Genomic DNA, 18,402 nt, shown 5'->3' on the forward strand with positions numbered 1-18,402 from the left:
TCCATTTATTCTCGTTTCACTTTTGATTTGGAATCTCAGCAAACTCAATCATCATTATTTCCATTGCAAACTGCATTTATTATATTATTCTCCAGGAGTCTCACTAGGAGCTCTAAATGGGAATAAGCATAGCTGTAAATCATATTAGTTTAAAACTTGCACTGCCCAAAAGTTTTGCATTAAAGTTCATAACAATTATCCATGTAATAGCTGAAAGTAGTTTAGCTTCAAATCTAGTTCTTCCTCGTTGTTTACGTCCTTCCGTCCATCTGTCTTTCTGTCCGTCCGTATGATTATCTGTCCGTCTTCTATGCGCATATTTATCCATTAATCTGTTTTCAGCTCCATCCGTCTATCCATGAATGCGTCCTTTGGTCCGTTCGTCTGTCATCTTTCTGTCTGTCCGTCCGTGCTTCTAACCACATTTCTATCCGATTTTCTGTCCATCCGCCTATCCGGCTGTCAGTTTTTCTGTGCGTCGGTCTAGCCTTCTGTCTGCCCGACCATCTTCATCCGTCCGTCCTTCTGTCCATATTGTTATCCGATTGTCTGTCCGTACGTCTGTCTTTGCGTTTCATACGTTTCTCTGTCCCTTCGTTTCGCGTACTTCTGCCCGTCTTTCTGTCCGTCTTTCTGTCCGTCTTTCTGTCCGTCTTTCTGCCCGTCTTTCTGCCCGTCTTTCTGTCCGTCATTCCAATCTGTTCGATTCGATTCCTTCTGTCTCTTCGTCTGTCCGTACTCCTGTTGTTCCTTCTATAAGTCCCTGCATCTGCTCACCTATCCGTCCCTCTGTCCGCCCATTTTTTTCGTTTTTTTTAACATACATAAATCCGAAATACCAAGCAAATATATGTACTTACTTAGGTTATCGATAGTCAATGCACTTCTAACCCTTTCATCCATAAATTCAAAAGAAAAGTTTAAATTTCAATTTCGCTATCGAAACTAACTTTTTTTTATCGCTCTAACCACTAACTGTATCTATGGCGTATCGTGTTACCAAGGCTGGCACCCGATTCTCGTTACCTTCAGTGGCACTACCGTTGCTAACAATGCAGCAATTAATACAAACTTTCAATTGGCCTTGGCATATTTCATGCAAGCTCCTCATTTATATTCCGCGTGTGGTTTGTGGAGGTCACGATTTGGTGGCATGAAACCGAATGCGTTGCAAATTCCGATTGGTCAGCGAATACGCAAAGAATTCCCACAACAGCAGCAGTTGCTCAAGAGAGCAAAGATGTCGCCGAGCCAAAAGTAATTTCATTAGCCTCACAGCTGAAACTGAGCGCCTGAACGAGAGACTGCAAAGTTGACAGCTGGAGGCAGCAGCAGTGCAGTAGTAGCCGATAATATCTGACGTAAAATTCGATAAATTTGACGTTAATTTCGGTTCGATACAATAATTGACACTTTGGTAATCAGCCATCGCTCTCTTTCCCTCACTCTCTCTCTCTCTCTCTCTTTCTCCATGTGCAGCCAAGCAAAACTGACTGACTGCGACTCGTCTATATGTTGCACTCAGAACTATAAAACTGGAAGAGCTAATGCTCTCGAGCACTTGTCCCTCGTCCTGTGAGAAGCTTCAATGGCGCCATTAGCAAATTATTTACAACATGTGCATCATGTTTTTGGCCTGGGATTGGTATTTGTACTGGGACTGGGACTGGTCGTGGAACTGGGGCCCCAACCGTGGCTGGGGCAGACGCCGTGCATCGTCGCTGGCGCTGTCAGCGGGGCAGTGACAAGAGCAGGCAACGATGCACAGTGTCAAGAGCCAAGTGGTAAATAAAGTGAAATTACCTGAACTCGATTTAAAAGCGATCTTAAATGGGAGTTGCCAAAATGATGACAAGGTTGATCGGCATGAGAAGGTAGATAGATAGAAGATGAAAATAGTGGAATTTAAATTCCATTGACGGTGCTCAGAGGTTTCTAACGAGCTCAATGCTAATCGGATAAGTCAGATCTTGCTATCTGTCATCGAAAAGGTAATTTAAGTTCAGTTGAGCTGAAACTTTTTATGTAAACCTTGAGATAAACAAGTGAGAAAGCGCTAGTCAAACACAAAAAAAAAAAAAAGGAGATATTTTCCAGGCGAGGAAAAGTACTTCAATAGACCCACTGACTCGAATAAAAATATACTAAAAGTTATTAAAGAAAGTAATTAAAAATAAATAAAATACGGAAACTCGAATTTAATTAAAAATAAATACATAATAAAAGAGAAATGTAAAACGATATTAAAAACCGCATAATATTTTTAGTGAGCAGTCTATAAAATAATATATAGAGTATATCGAATAACTGAAAGGGTGGACTTTATCACACATCACATTAAGTCACCGCATAATAAATGAAATGAAAAATAAACAAATGAGAAATAAAATAAATCAAATGAAAATATTCTGCAGTATATAGCAAATGTTAACTAGATTAAATTGTCACTAAAGCAAGCAGAATATATTGTAAAAAAAATTATCCATGTTATCCATGTTTGCTGCACCGCATACCACTGTGCGGTTGTTAGTGGGTGGGGAATGGGCGTCAGGCATGGGAATGCAGGCAGGAACAAGCGCTCGAGTATTCATTGAGAGCAGCTGTTCGATGAGGGCCGCCAGCAGTGGGCAGGAGGGTAAGGATGGGAGGGGGGAAGTGGGGGAAGGGGGGAAGGGGGGAACTGTGCTATGCTTGTATGTGTTTATACTGCTCTGGTTGCTGGCTGCTTGTTGCTTTTATACGTTTGATTTCCAGTGCTAAATGCCAAACAAACTGTCACGGGGAGACAAGCTGAGTGCCTGCTCATACCCATGCAGCCATTTAGCGGCGCACAGCAAGAGAGAGAGAGAGAGAGAGATGGAGAGAGAGGGAGAGTGCGACAATGAGGCATCCCACGATGCGACAAGTGAAATAATAATTTCAACATCGAATTGAATTTTGAGTGCCAGAACTGACTGCATGCCAATGCGTGCCGAATAAACTGATGGGCGGCATCGGTTGACAAGGACATTGGACCCTGCGACGTGGCACAGGCGAGAGGACCCGTCCCAGGCCAGCAGCAGGACCCTCTTCATATCCCTATGGCTCTGCATTGACAAGAGCATGTGCCAAATGAATGCAGCTCAAATGGCAGCGCAATGTGACATTGCGACAGGCACGAAGCCTGGCTCTGGCCTCTTCTGGGCTCTGGGCTCGATTCTGGGGCCACTGCATTGCATTGGCTGCATTTCAGTTTTATAAACGTTTTGCCGCCGTCTTGCTGCGACTGTTTTGGCGAAGCATAACGCAAATAGAAATTGACATAAAAACGAGTGAGAAAGAGAAAGGGAGGCGAATTCGCATTCCCGAAGATGGAAGTACTGCCAATGGGCGCAACGTCAACCAAAGTAATCAAATGTTGGCCACATTTCCGCACATTTTTCCTTGGCTCACTTTGGGCACAATATGTTCAAAATTTGAATGAATTCCCAAAACAATGAATAGAATTTGTACTTAAACATGGAGTTGTAAATGAGTCACTGCCTGTCTGTCCTTCATTCAGTCAGGCAGTTAAGCAACGATCAATCAATCAGGCAGAGTGTCTATCAGTCATTCATCCCATTAGTCAATTAGTCAGTCAGTCAATCATTTTATTAGCCAGTGAGTATGTCAATCAATCAATCAGACAAGCAGTCCGTCAACCCCTCAGTCAATCAGCCAATGAATCAGTCAATCTGTTATCCAATCAATCAGTCAATCTGTGAAACAACCAGTTTGTCAGTCAGTCGATCAATCAGCCAATCAGTTAGTCAATCTGTGAGTTAATCAGTCAGTCAATCAATCATCCAGTGTATCAGTCAGTCAATCAGTCGGTCAACCTGTGAGTCAATCAGTCTGGCAGTCAGTCAATCAGTTAGTCAATCTGTGGATCTGTGAGTCAGTCAATCAGTCAATCCGTCAGCCTATTAACCTATCAGTCAATCATTCAATCTGTCAGTCAATCATTTTATTAGCCAGTGAGTATGTCAATTAATCAATCAGACAAGCAGTCCGTCAACCAGTCAATTAACCACTCAGTCAATCAGTCAGTCAATCAGCTGGTGAATTAGTCAGTCAGACAGTCAGCCAATTAGTTAGTCAATCTGTGAATCAATCGGTGAGTTAATCAATCTGTCAGTCAGTCAATCAGTCAATTAGTCAATCCGTCAGTCAATTAACCTATCAGTCAATTATCCAATCAGTCAGTCAATCATTTTATTAGCCTGTGAGTATGTCAATCAATCATCCAGTGAATCAGTTAGTCAATCAGTCTATCAGTCGTCAGTCAATCAGTCAGTCAATCTGTGGATTTTTGAGTCAATCAATCAGTCAATCCGTCAGCCAATTAACGTATCAGTCAATCATTCAATCAGTCAATCAGTCAGTCAGGAAGATTTCAATCAGCTTCGATCAGTCAATCAGTCACGTAGCAAACCAGTCAATCAGTGAATCAGAGCTCGGTCAGTTAGCAAGAGAGTCAATCACAATCACAGTCAATCAAAAAGTCAGACAGCCAGTCTTCAATCAACCAGTCCATGCGTTAATTAGTCAGCTAATTAGTCAGCAGTCACTCATCAAATTAGTCAATCACACTCAAATCAGTCCGACATTCGGGCAACGAGTCATTCAATCAATCACCCCCGTAAGTGATTCACCCTCACCAGGCTAGTAAAACATATCGATCGCACTTGTTAAGCTCATTTTGAATAAACACAGAGTATTGGCTGAGTTCGAAACATTTAGCTGGATCGAAGCTCGATTGAAATACTGCCCAGTGGGGCATTCGGCACTTGAATCAAACGGGGATTGCCAATAATATGGCCACTCTGGCCAATGAACAATAAAGAATACTCCTAAGCTCTTAAAGCTCATGAACCGACTGCGAATCGAAGCCAGCAATCCAAATGCAATGGCCCGCCATGGACGGCGATGGGGAAGGGGATGGGAGCATGGCACAGGCACAGGCCGAGTGCACTCAGAAACTTTTGCCATGTGCAACTGTTGGAAAGTAGTATGTGTATAGAACATTTGTACCAATGCTCCCATAAACTAAGCTCGCACAAAGCGCCAAACCCCTCCCCCTCCCTCTCTCCTCCTTCTCGACGACAAGCAACAGCAGAGGAAGAAGTAAAAAAAAAATAACAAGTTTCCATCTGCTGCTGGCAAACAGTAATGGAGCACTCGGCCAAAAACTCACATGTCGCTGACGCACTTCACGTCCAATTTGTCGGAGTTCCAAGAAATCTTTCCTATGAAGAGAACAACTGATTTCATTCACATAACTAAATCACAAAGCTCTAGTCTCGTCGACGGTCAACAAATTCAACTCTAACTGAGTCCAAAAGTCATGGAAATCTCGGACGATTAGTGGGAAATATTGAATTGATATAACTAAGTGCTGAGCTATATCCCAGGGCAGAGCTAAACGGACAGAGCCATAAAGAGTTTCAATTCTTGATTCTAATCAGCAGCCGAGCTCTAATGAACCAACTTTCCGTACGTCTGTCTGCCACATGTCTATTCGTTAGCCTTGAAACGGTCATAGACAACTCTTTATGGTATGAAAACGGTCAAGTTTAAAAAAAAATCTTTAGCTTTTGAAAGTCTAAATTTACATACAATTATACTTTCATTCTATTCAAATATACTTAAAGAGTTCCAAAAGTTCGTATAAGAAATCTTTTAAGTATACCTCTCTCATTTCCTCCGCAATTATACTTTAATTCTAAGTCCTAAGAGCTAGAACCACGATATTTGGTATAAGAAATCTCTTGAGTATGCCTCTCTCATTTCCTCTTCAAAGGCAATCGCATTTTTAAACGCCCTGAAATGGGGTACATACTGCAATATTCTTCTTTCCACAACTAAAGCGAATGTTTCTTAATGCAAGTTTCAATGCATAAAACAGTTATCTTTCATCTCACTCTTGATCTCTTGATCAAATTCGCACAATCCGATTCAATCGACCTCATATTCGAGTGTAGTCTATTATGCATGCGATTGACTTTATGGATATAAAAATGATTTAGGACCTCCTGCGTGGTCAATGATAAATCTCTGTAACATCTCGAGCTGACAACTCGAGTGGAGGAAATCAATTGCTTCATATGCTCTTGGTGGGAGCATATGAAAAGCGGTCCAATTCGCATGGTCCCGAGAGGGGTTTACCAAACCGAAAAAAAGCCCAGACCCTCAGCTCTTGAGGGAGGGGCTCTTGAGAGGGATGCGGACAGCACTTAAATGCTACATGGCAGAAACACAGTTCGAGTTCTCGTCCTCCCCGTCTGGGTCCCCGTCGTATTTATCTGCGAAAAACTTGCGCACGTTTGAGCTGCCAAAATGGCTTTCAAAAGTTTTTAATGCTCGACACAATAATTCATATAGAGTTCAAGGCTGGCACGCACCCCACGTGATTTGTGTGCCCACAGGGGCAGAGGGGCAGGGAGGGGCAGAGAAGGGGGGCTGGCAAAATCGTTGCCTACTCACAGTATGTGTCCGTTGTCAGACGATCAATGGTATCCTGCTTCAATTTGGAGTTCTTCTTGCCCATTGTGCGGCTGTTGTGGTGCTGCTGTTGCTGTTGCCTGGTGCCTGGTGTGTGCCCCTGGGAGATGAGTGCGCCCGCTCAGCCAGTTGGGTCAGCCAGTCGGGGGTCAGCCAAGTGGGCCGCCAGTTAATATTAACAGGTAATTGGACGGGGCGTGTCTTATCCCGATTTGCCAACGGTTAGATCTGAAAGGACACAAATGACAGAGAGATTAAAGATAGAGACGCACGGACATGTCAGCGGCTCTGCTGCTGCGCTGCTGCTGCTGCTGCTGCTGCTGCTGCCACAAGGCGCATTGTCACGGCGCAACGCTATCCATCATGCGCCACCGTCGCCGCAGTCCCAGGCTGCACCTGCCATGGCCGGAGAAACACCCAAACACTCACAGCCCCCCGAGCGTCAGGCGCGCTGATGAATAGCAAAAGCTACTTTGATATTTAAGCATGTCAGAGCCAGTTCTCTGTATGTGTGTGTGTGTGTGTGTGTGTGTGTGTGCAGCCCCGGCCAAAAACAAGAAGCTGCTGACTACGTCAACAGCCAGGGACATCTCACAATACCAGCGAATGCCAAAAGGAGCTGGCGTCACTCACTCACACACTCATTCACTCACTCACTCATTCATTCACTCACTCACTCAATCAGTCAGTCACTTTGTCAACTTGGTCTACTCTGCCGCTCAGCTATTCATAATTTTCTAACCAGGCAGCTTACAATATTATGCAATTTCTATGAAATCCCACGGAATATTACGGTAAATTTATATAGTAATTCTTGTCATTTAGTATGTATGTAGCTCTCTGTTAATTAATTTACTTATAGATTTCATTAGCGAGAGTCTGAGCAAAGAGCATCCATCTAGTTGACGGTTGGCGAAAAGTTTCTACTACGCTGCGGCTCCTGTGTTTGCTTCCTTTACCTTTGCGGTTTGAGCAGAACAAGGACAAGGACAATGCCGAGAGTGCTGCTGCTGCTGCTGGTATGGATGACGACGACAAGTTTTGCAATCAAGTTATGTAATTAAAATGTAAATAATTTCCCAAGCAAATTTCGTGCGCAAACTTTTTTAATTCCTTTTTATACAATTTGGATGAGCCTTCAATTGACTTTAAATTGGCTAGTGAAACGCTCTAGCTCTTCTCTGTCTGTCTCTCTTTCTCTCTACCACTACTTTCTCTCACTCTGTCTCGCTATCGCTCTTCGAGTTTCTGTCTCTGTATTCCTCTCACTACCTTTTTATCACCCATCTCTGTCCCTCTCTCTCTCACTTTCTCTCTCTGATTCTCTTATTCTATACGTTGCTATCACTGTTTCTCTCTGTTTCTGTACTTCTCCTTTCATCACTCCGCCATTCCACATCTTCCTCAGTGGCGCTCATTCGGTTTCACTATTTCCCTTTGCTTTGCATCTTTATCCTTCGTTCTCACTATATCTCTGTTTGACATCATTCCTATCAATATAGATGTCTCTACCTCTCTATCACTATCTATGCTCTCTTCATTTATGTGCCTCTCTCTCATTCTCTGTCATTGTCTATGTATTTATATCACTTATTTTCTCCTCTGTGGCCCTATCTCTCTCTCTCTCTCTCTCTCTATCTCTGTATGCGTGATTGTTCCTCTCTTTCTTTCTGTATAAGTCTGTCTGTCCCTGAAGTCTCTCAGCCCCTGTTTCTCGCTTTCTCTCTCTCGCTCTCTCTCTCTTTCTCCCTCTTTCTTTCTTACTCTCTCTCTCTCTCTGTCTTTCTCTCTCCCTTTCTCTCTATTTTTCTCTGTCTCTCTCTCTGTCTCATTCTCTCACACCCCCTCTCTCTATTTCTTTCAGTTTCTCTCTCTCTCTCTCTCTCATACTCTCTCTCTCTCTCATACTCCCTCTCTCTCTCTCTCTCTCTCTCTCTCTCTCTCTCTCTCTCTCTCTCTCTCTCTCTCTCTCTCTCATACTCCCCCTCTCTCTCTCTCTATTTCTGTCAGTCTCTCTGTCCATCTCCCATCTCTCTTTATCATCTCAACTATGTTCTTATATACAGCTTCTAAGACATTCTCTTTTATGCAAATGAAATCTAAATAATTTCCATATTACATATCGAAGAGAGCAACAGCAATTAGCAATTCGACAATGTAATTCACATCAGATTTACTTCTAACCCATTTAATGTATAAATTATTCAGCTCTTAATGTAGTAATTAAAATGTATACAAAATAATTTAAAGCCCTGCGCCTGCGATTCAACGATCATTAGAAATGTACGCTTAATGACCGTACAACCCAGGGCTACACACGCACACACGCACATACGTATGTACATGTATGTATACATGTTTACATGTGGGCACAAGTATATAAATATGTGTAGATGTGTGGAGAGTAGATGGAGATATGTATTTAGTCAGCCTAGAAATAGGCGCTTGCTCGGGTAGGTAAACAAAAAGGACAAATGAAGCAGAACCGAGACGAGCTGAGATGGACACGGACGGACGGACAGCGTTGTCTGCGCTGCAATTGCACTGGCTAACGAGCTGGCCAAGCATCGCTCGAGTCACATTGCTGGCGGAAGTTGTTTGTGCCAAAGGCTCAGACTCTGGCTCTGGCTCTGGCTCTGGGTCTGGCTCGGTTGGGTCTGTGTCGGTGTAAGGAAATTGAAAAGGAAAGAAAATTGAACATGCTTTAAGAGCTTTGGGGCAGCAGCTAGCCAAACTGCAGGTACAGGACTCTCAATTGGCCAACGGGTGGCTCAGCTCCACTCTGGACGACTCTCCCCTATCATTGAGAGGGTCGACATTACGCGATTTCCTGTTGGCTTTAAATGTATTTGAGCTTTTGGCGCTACGTGCGTCGAAAATTACACAGAATTGCCGCTGGCGTCGACATTTAATTGAATAATTGCCAAACGACTTGTAAACAAGTTAGAGAAGACTGGCCCAGAACTTTGCCCGACGAGCTCGTATGCCAATTTGTTTTGGCCAGAGCCAGCCAAGGCACAAACATTGGCTACCAGCCCAGGCAGCGCTGACGTAGTTGCTCAACAAATTGCCCACACTCACACACACACACACACACACTCACAACCTGTCTGAGGAACAGGCAGCGCTGCTTAACAAATAACTCGAATGCCAAGAGCCAGAGAGACAAAATCCTTGCAATCGGTTAACTATGCGGAATTCACACAATTCACAGTCTAGCGAAATGTTGCTGGCTTTGTATAATTAAATCAAATGGTGCGTATGGGAAGATGTACTACAACCGAGTTAAGTATATTTGGCTAATTAATGTGCTCGACTCAGGCTACTGCTGCCGAGCCCGTAAAGGACTTCATTAGGCCATTGAAAGACAGCAGGGAAATGGAGAGGCAAATCTATAAGCCATTGACTAGTAAATATATACATTTTATTGAGTGAAATAGAGTGTGTGTGAGAGAGAGGGAGAGAGAGAGAAAACTGCTGAGAAACCAACTTTTGGGTAATTAAATCATCCTTAAATGCACAGCTAACTGTAAAGAAGAAGCTCTATTGCCAATATTATGGAATGAATGAGTCAATAAAAGAGAATTACTCAAATCTAGAAGAAGAAGAAGATAGTACTTTATATCTATAATGCCATGGAATGTACAGAAGCAGAGTTATCACATCTCCATAAAGTCTTTGGCCTAGAGTTGTCCTGCCGAGTATATTTTCCCAGATTCTATGCAACTGCATCTTAGCATAGAACTTCCTGATTTAAAACATTCTCAGTTGGGATATGGTAATATCTTATGATTCGAGGGTATCAATGGGTATATTAGTGTATTAAATTTGAAGAGGGTTGTTTCCATTCTGATAAAGAGGTATATATGTATATATGAACGGACGGATATATGAATAGACTGACATACAGACCGAAAAACTGATAGACCGACAGCCGGATAGATGGATAAACGGACAGATAGATGGATGGACGGACGGATAGATGGATGGATAAACGGACGGATAGCTGGATAAACGGACGGATAGGTGGATAAACGGGCGGATAAATGGATAAACGGACGGATAGGTGGATAAACGGAAGGATAACTGGACGGACGGACGGATATATGGATGGACGAGATGGACAAGCGGACGGACGAGCAGACGAAAGGACGGATGACGAAATGAGCAGAAGGACGGACGGATAAATGAGTTGACAAATAAATAGATAGACGGATAAATTGGATAGAGAGGCAGTTGGATAGCTGAATGGACCGACGTATGGATGTATATACGTAGAAGTGGATAAATAGATAGACAAACGCACATGGATAAGCATGCCGATGACAGAAAAACGTGCAGAAGTACGGAGAACTAGGGACGAAGGAAGAACGAAACCAAAGTAATCCCTCTCTCTCTCGCTCTCTCTCTCGCTCCCTAGAAATTGTTGCTCAAACATGACCTAAGAACTTCAGCCATTGCAACGAGCAAATGGTGTTTAAATAGCTGTGCAAAGGAAATGTGAGATGCATTTAGATGGAATGCCAAACAGACGGACCCAGCAGAGTCGCCTGTTAATGCTCACTATCCACACATAATATATACATATATACATATACCAAACGACTTCTTCCGGCTATTCCATACTCTAATATAATACTTTTATATTTCGAGCTTCCTTTTATAATGAATTTTGAATTCATTTTCCTAAACTGCCATTTTCATTAGCCTAAAGCTTCGAGCTTAACTGTTTACCCCACATGCCGCCATTAGTGCGAATCTCTGAGCCGTATCCCAGCCCGTTCCACGGCTTCTTTCAATGGAATTCCGCAGCCGAAAACTATTCGCATGGCACATGCTGGCCCGCTCCATGGCTCCAGCTAATTGCCATATTCAGGCAGCCCAGTGCCACGCCCCTGTCCCGCGCCTAATTTAGGTGTGTATTGTGTGTGCCCGGTTTTTGTAGTTTTCGGGTCTGCCCAAAGGTCGTGGGTGCCGTTGGGACTTGGCCAAATGCTATGCAGAAAAGCCAAAGGCCGCATACGGCTGGCTTTTTGTGCAATTTTTCCTCTTAAGCTGTGATTGCAGTCTTCAGGTTCAATTTTCCTTTTTTTTTCTATTCTTTTCTACTTCTATTTTCTTTTTTCCTTTTTTTTTTTGCAATTTCTTGTTCAGCGTTCGCTGAGAAATGTCTTGCAATGCAAATTGCAAATTCCTATCCTGACTATGTCTGTCTGTCATTCAAAGTGAGTGTGTATGTGTGTGTGTGTGCTTTAGTTGAGATTGATTGTAGTTGTTGCTGTTGCTGCAGATGCCGCATATCGTATATATGTAAGTCTGTGACTGTCGTTGCCCAACTGAAATGATTAGTGCCCAAAATAGAGTCCAGCTAATAGTCTTGCGGATGCGACAGCAAAAACTTTTCACTGTTGTTCAAAGTTCAAATATTCCAAGTGAATTCCCAGCCACACACACATGAGCCACCCATGCCACCAAAAATGTTTCCACACATGTGTTTGGCTATTAACTTGCGCTTTAAATTATGCAAAATCCCAAACAACAGCAACTGGGATGAAAAACAACGCCAGCAAACTGTTAGATACAAGTTTTTGCCATAATATATACACACACACACACGCAGAGAGAGTGAGAGAGAGAGATAGATATGTGTGTGTACAAGTTTTTATAGTGGGCGGCTGCTATGGGGCGTGGCGGCGCGAATGAGAGCAGGCAGCGCGATGCTGTCGACAAACGTGAGCGCCAGCATTTACATAACCTCCTTCATTCTGATTTGATTATATTCATTCAATTTCGTAAGCCAGCGACCATCGACCATCGTACAACAACAACAACAGCAACAACAACAATGGCAACAGACAGCAACAAAGCGCAACAGCAGCAAAGAGCAAAAGGAGCAAAAGGACCAAAGCCAGCAGCATCGCACCTTTTGCTTTGAGAAACACGCAAGGAATAAAAAAAAAAAGAAAGAAAAGCCTGAATATTTTAACAGACAACTGTATAGATGTGCGCCTGTGTGTGTGTGTGTGTGTGTGTGGGTGTGACTGTTACCCTTTATGGCTTGCCTGGGCAGTCCATTAGGCTGTCTCCTTACACAACTTAAGCAGCATTTGGCCAACTCTCAACTCTATCTCTATCTCTCTCTATCTGGCAGCCTGGCCGCCTGGCACCTACTCCACGCCCACCGCACTGCCCATATTTGGGCCATGTTATTTTGTGTCGTCGTACCTCGCTCTTTATTTGACTAAGTAAGTCGTTAAGTTGTCAGACTCGTTTTTCAGTGCGGTCTGTCCCCTCGCCCGTCCGTCCGACCGTCTGCCAGTGTCTCTCTTCTGTTATGTTTGTCTCTGACTCTGTGTGTGTGTGTGCGTGTGAGTGTATTTTATTAAGTTTTGTGTGTGTGGCTTTATCAATATAGCAGCCGCTTTGCTTTTGACTGGCATCGCCTGATGTCTGTAAATTTATTTATTTTATTTTTTTGCATTTCTTGTTCTTCTTCTCTCTTTTTTTTAGCACAAAAACACTTTTTACACAACAAAAAAAAAATGCAAATGACTTAAATGAATTAAATAGTTTAGAGTCTGCAATTGCTTGAATAATATACCTTATCGAGCCGGACGGCAACAGCGCGCACACACACACAGACACACACACGCACACACCCGAGCACACACTCTGTTGTGATGGAAGTGGCCAACGGGCAGAACAACAGCAACAAAAAGAGATTGTTTTTCTTTTCTATTTCTATGTTTTTTTTTTTTTACGTTTTCTCTTCTTCTTCTTCTTGTTCTTTAGATTTAAAAAACACGCTGCATGCTGGGCGCTCGCTCGCTCGCTATGGGACTCCGGCGCATCGGCAGCCCTCGTGTTCCGTACGTGGCACGGTCTCAAAATCAACTGAAAAGCTTCGGTGCGCAATCAACAGTAGGTCGAATGTCCTTGTTGATACCACGGACGACGACGACGAGGACGACAAACGACGAGCAACTTCAACACTAACACAGGCACATATGCAAGCACACACACGCACGCACGCACACACACACATACAGTGGCACACTCTGAAGTTGAAGAGACGCGCATCGTTCGTTCGAGGCGGACATGCTCCTGGAGCGAGCTTTTCAAGCGATTGCCGACAAATAAAAGCCTAGCCTCGCTCGCGGCCAGCTGCCAGCGGTCGTCGGTGTGCCGTGGCTAAAGCAACATCGGCTGATATCGCCGGAATAGTTTAAATAAATAAATGCAGCATTTATTTGACTGCCACGACTCGGCAGCCCCGGCCCATACATAAGTATGCTGTGGCAATTTAACCATCCGCCTAGTCACACTGCATACAAATGAGCCCCAGCTGGGCCACAACACACCCGCACACACACACACACACACACACCCAAATAAAGAGAGAAAAAGAGAGAGCAGAAAAAGCAATTTGTTGCCGAAATGTTACCAAAATATCTTCTAGTGAAACTATTTACCGTTTGACTACGGCATCGTATTAATAGTAGCTCTGATATTACCTAAATTATTACTATTGGGAATCCTATTTGATTGAACTAAACTAAATATTTATTCGATATCAACATTTATCATTGTAAACAAATCTTGGGATATTATTTAATGCTAGTTCACAGAGTGAATGCGTTTATTTTTTACAGTACTCGAGTGGAACTAGGAGAAATTAAAAACTATTGTTTACTATTTACTATATATTTTTTAATATTTATATATTTTTTATGTTATTTTCTGTATACTTTTTAGTATAATTATCTATAATATTTTTTGTATATATGTACATATTTTTATTAATTTTGCATTATCACAACTTAATTATTTTTAATATTTTTATGTTTATATTAAAATAGAATTTCTTTTTATATTTTTTAGTATTTTTGTTTTTTGTTGTATATTATTATTTTTTAATTTACTTTTTAATATTTTTATATTTATTTTAATATTTATTTTATATTTTCTTTATATATTTTAGTATTTATTATTTTTTTAGTATTTTTTTATATTTATTTTAGTATTTTTGTTGTATATTATTTTGTATATTATTAATTTTAATTTATTTTTTAATATTTTTTCATTTATATTAAAATAGAATTTCTTTGTATATTTAACTTAGTATTTTTTTTTGTATATTATTATTTTTTAATTCATTTATTTAGTATTTTTATATTTATATTAAAATAGAATTTCTTTTTATATTTGTTTTAGTATTTTTCTTATTTTTTGTATATTATTAATCTTTTCGTTTATTTATTGGAAATATATATTTTTTATATATAAATTATTAAAAAATGTTATTAGTTTTATATTAATATTATAAATTTATTAAAAATGTATTATTTGGTTTTATTTTTCCTTTTTTTTTTATTAATATTATATTTAATTTGTAATATAATTTTTTATGCTTTGAATATTTTCATATCTATACTATTTTATTTTATACAATATTTATTATTATTTTATTTTTAAATTTATTATTATTATTATTTTTTTAATTCTTTAATTTGATATTAGTTTTTATGTTTTCTATATATTTGAGTAATAACATTAATATATTTGAATATTTAAACTGTTTTGTATGTATATATTATTATATTGTTTTTATAATTGCTATATTTACTAAAAATAAATGCTAACAATTTTATTATTATTTTTGTTCTTCCAACTGCAAACTGTTAAAAAAGAAGAAGAAGAGAACATAAAGTTTTTTCAGATGCATCAACGTTTACATTTCTTAACTATAAATAAATCACTGTCAATATAGAATTCATTAGAGTTGAGATTGCTGCACTATTCAATAAATCTGTATTTAATCAAGTTACATCAAATATGAAGGTAGACAAATTTTATAGAAATTAATTATTAATAGAAATAATTTTTAGTCTAACTAAACTAAAATCAAATAAGTATATGCATTATATTCATTAGTATAATATAAAAGCAGCCTTGGGGCAAAGAGAATTCAAATTTAATCCCAGCTGAAAAATGTTCATGCTTCAAAAGTTATTATCAATATTATTATTCTATTTCTAAATCCGCTTGAGCCACATAAATAATGAAATGAAAATAAGCCCGCAGGCAACCAGCCGACCTGCCAGTCCACATTATCATATAATTTTCAGCTCAACTTATTTCACTCGCATTTGATTAAGAGCTATGTATATGAAGAGAAAGTGTGCTCGGCTGCTGTTGGGCAATCCCTTTTAATTATGCCATAAAATTTGTTATTTTCATTAGCAAAATTTTATTAATTTCGCTCGTCTTGCGATGCCCGAAAAAAAAAAACAACATTAAATTGGAAAAAAAAAAAAAAAATCCGAAACGAAACAAACAGCAGCCAATGCGGCGTATGCGTTATATTATAGCATTAATAAATCCACGGAAATCCATGTGTGCAAGTCCGTGTGTCTGTTCGTGTGTGTGTGTGGGAGCGGGCTTTCTTTTGTCTCAGCTGTAAGCGAGGCAGAGGCTTAAAAATACTGCACACAGACTTAGAGCCCAAGCAATTGACATTACGAGCGCTAACTCCCACGCGCTCAACCCGACCAATCCTCCGCCCGCTCACGCTCTCAAGCAGCCCTTATAACAGCTTTGCACACACTCTCTCTCTCTCTCTCATTCACTCTCTCTTTGCGAACATATTCAACACAAGCTTTTGTTGAACTGAAAGCTTTAAGCTTTTGTCCGTTAGCGGCATCAAATCGTTATCAACTTTTGGCGCCTGCCCGCAGTCAAAAGGCGAGCAAAAGTTAAACCCAAATCTCGTCGCGCTAATCGCATTTTCCAATCGGCCATATCCACTCTCGGTCATCTTGACCTTCTTCTAGTCCGACAAGTGCCGTTAACAATCACGTAAAAACGGCGCTGAACGATTTTCAATTGAAGTCGGCTTAAGGCAGCCGGACAAATAGTTCAGCTTGGCGCTCTGAGAGCTTTTGCTATAGAGATTTGTTTGCGCTGGCTAAAAGAGCAGCTTCGAGGGAAATTTAATTAGATATATTTGTATGTTGAGTATATAAATTAATCAAATATTTATTTATACGCTAAATGTATACATAAAATTGTTTTGGGTGGAACAGAAAGAAAAAAAAAATTAACCAAAAATCTTTAACCTTCTTAAAGCTCAACCATTTCCATCAACTGTGAACATTAGGTATTAATACTTTCTTATTGAAGCTGTATAAAAATCTTTTATTAATATTAAAGAAATATATATATATTTTATTTTATTTTATTTATTGTATTGATTTTGAATAAATATATTTTATTAATTTAAAAAAATATATATTTTATTTTATTGAAGTTCAAGTTGAATAAAAATATTTTATTAATCTTTAAAAAGTATTTTACTTTATTGAACTTGAAGTTGAATAAATATATTTTATTGATTTTTAGAAATTATTTTATTTTGTTGAAGCTGAAGCTAGTTTTTAAGAAATATTTCATTTAATTTGAATTTTTTTATTGAATTTGAATAAAAATATTTCATTAATTTTTAAAAAATATTTTGTTGTTTTATTTTTAAAAAATATTTTATTGGGTTTTTTTTTATTATTTTTTTTAACAAATATTTTTCTTTGATAAAAATTCATCGCTTTTTTCTGCTCACTCTTAGGCAATTTAATTTACGCAGAAATTTAATAAATACATATATGTTCTATAAGGTTAAGGAAAGATAAATGTAAGTGCATAGCTTAGAAAAAGCAAGACCATAAGTAAAAGGAGCAGCTACCTGAGGTATATCTCAAGGGAATCTTTGATAGATATAAGTCAAGACTTCTTTAAGATGCTGACGTCAAAGTCTTCCCCCTGCAGTAACTGGATCGTAGCAGACCTCCTCTCAGTTGAGAGTCTATATAAAGGACGCAGGCTCTTTAGCATTACGAATTCTTGGGAAAGCCCAAAATAAAACTGAAATAAACACCCGCTATACCTAGGGGGTGACTATGAAAAGGTATTGTAATATGAGCCACGCTAACAGCTTAATTAAATCCGCAATCAATCGGTTCTTGACAAATAGAAATTGTAATTTTAGCCCACTTGAAAGATTCATTAATTCCGAAAAAGAAAAGCTGCAAATCCTTTTCTTGTTCCCGTTTTATTTTTATCCATACTGTAAACAAACACTTTCGCCAACACGTTTCGTGTTTGGTATAAAAAAGGCTTTTGCTAAAAATAAAAGCGCCCTCCACACACACAACAACAACAACACAACACACACACACACACTTACACACACACAAATACACATTTAATTACACTCATTATTGCATGGCCTAGGTGTATGGAACTAGAGACTTGGTGGCTGTCTGCATTGGTCTCTGGTCTCCGGTGCTTGGTCCCTGGTTCCTGGTCTCTGCTCTCTGTGCTCTCTACTCTCTGCTCTCGGGTCTCTGGTCTCTGCTTTCCATGGAAGTCTCTGGCTCAGGCCCTGCTGATGGCCGGCTGGGCCGTGTTTGCCTCGGCGCCATATCGTTTAGCTGCCTCAAAGCCATTGTTAATTAGTGCACCGACCTTGTCGTAATTAGTGCGCACATTGCACACTGCACAGCCCCAGCACCAGCACCAGCACCAGCCCCAGCACCAGCACCGCCCGGCCCTGCTCCGCTTCCTGGCCACAGCGGCCAAGCTGGCTAAATTTCCGTTGAGCTTATAGCAAATGCCGCCGGCGGCGACTACATTCGGCCAGCAACATTTTTAGGCACTGTCCATGTGTGTCTGTGTGTGTGTGTGTGTGTGTGTGTGTAACTGGGTGTTGGTAATGTATCTCAGCTGAGCCGTGCTGAGCTCATAAGCTAGCAAATTCGCATAATAAGTTTTGCATTAGGCGTAGACAAGCCGCTTAGTCTAATGCAATGCAATTATTCGTCTGGC

The 18,402-nt window shown here is 40.3% G+C and overlaps 1 protein-coding gene across 3 annotated transcripts in view; it reads right to left on the reverse strand.

Moving 5' to 3' along the window:
* Window positions 1-18,402, reverse strand: part of LOC115564301 (frequenin-2) — a 46,875-nt gene that overhangs the window by 14,303 nt on the left and 14,170 nt on the right. For 2 of the 3 annotated variants that reach the window (XM_089264989.1, XM_089264991.1), the window contains one exon: window positions 6,505-6,750. In XM_089264989.1, the coding sequence (XP_089121115.1) occupies window positions 6,505-6,568 (64 nt within the window). In that variant the 5' untranslated portion in view covers window positions 6,569-6,750. Of the gene's footprint in view, window positions 1-6,504; window positions 6,751-13,123; window positions 13,423-18,402 lie in introns of those variants that run through there. The other variant, XM_089264990.1, reaches the window with a different exon arrangement.

The sequence above is a fragment of the Drosophila navojoa genome, chromosome X (assembly GCF_054131105.1).
Source record: "Drosophila navojoa isolate 15081-1374.11 chromosome X, UAZ_NAV_1.0, whole genome shotgun sequence".
Taxonomy (NCBI): domain Eukaryota; kingdom Metazoa; phylum Arthropoda; class Insecta; order Diptera; family Drosophilidae; genus Drosophila; species Drosophila navojoa.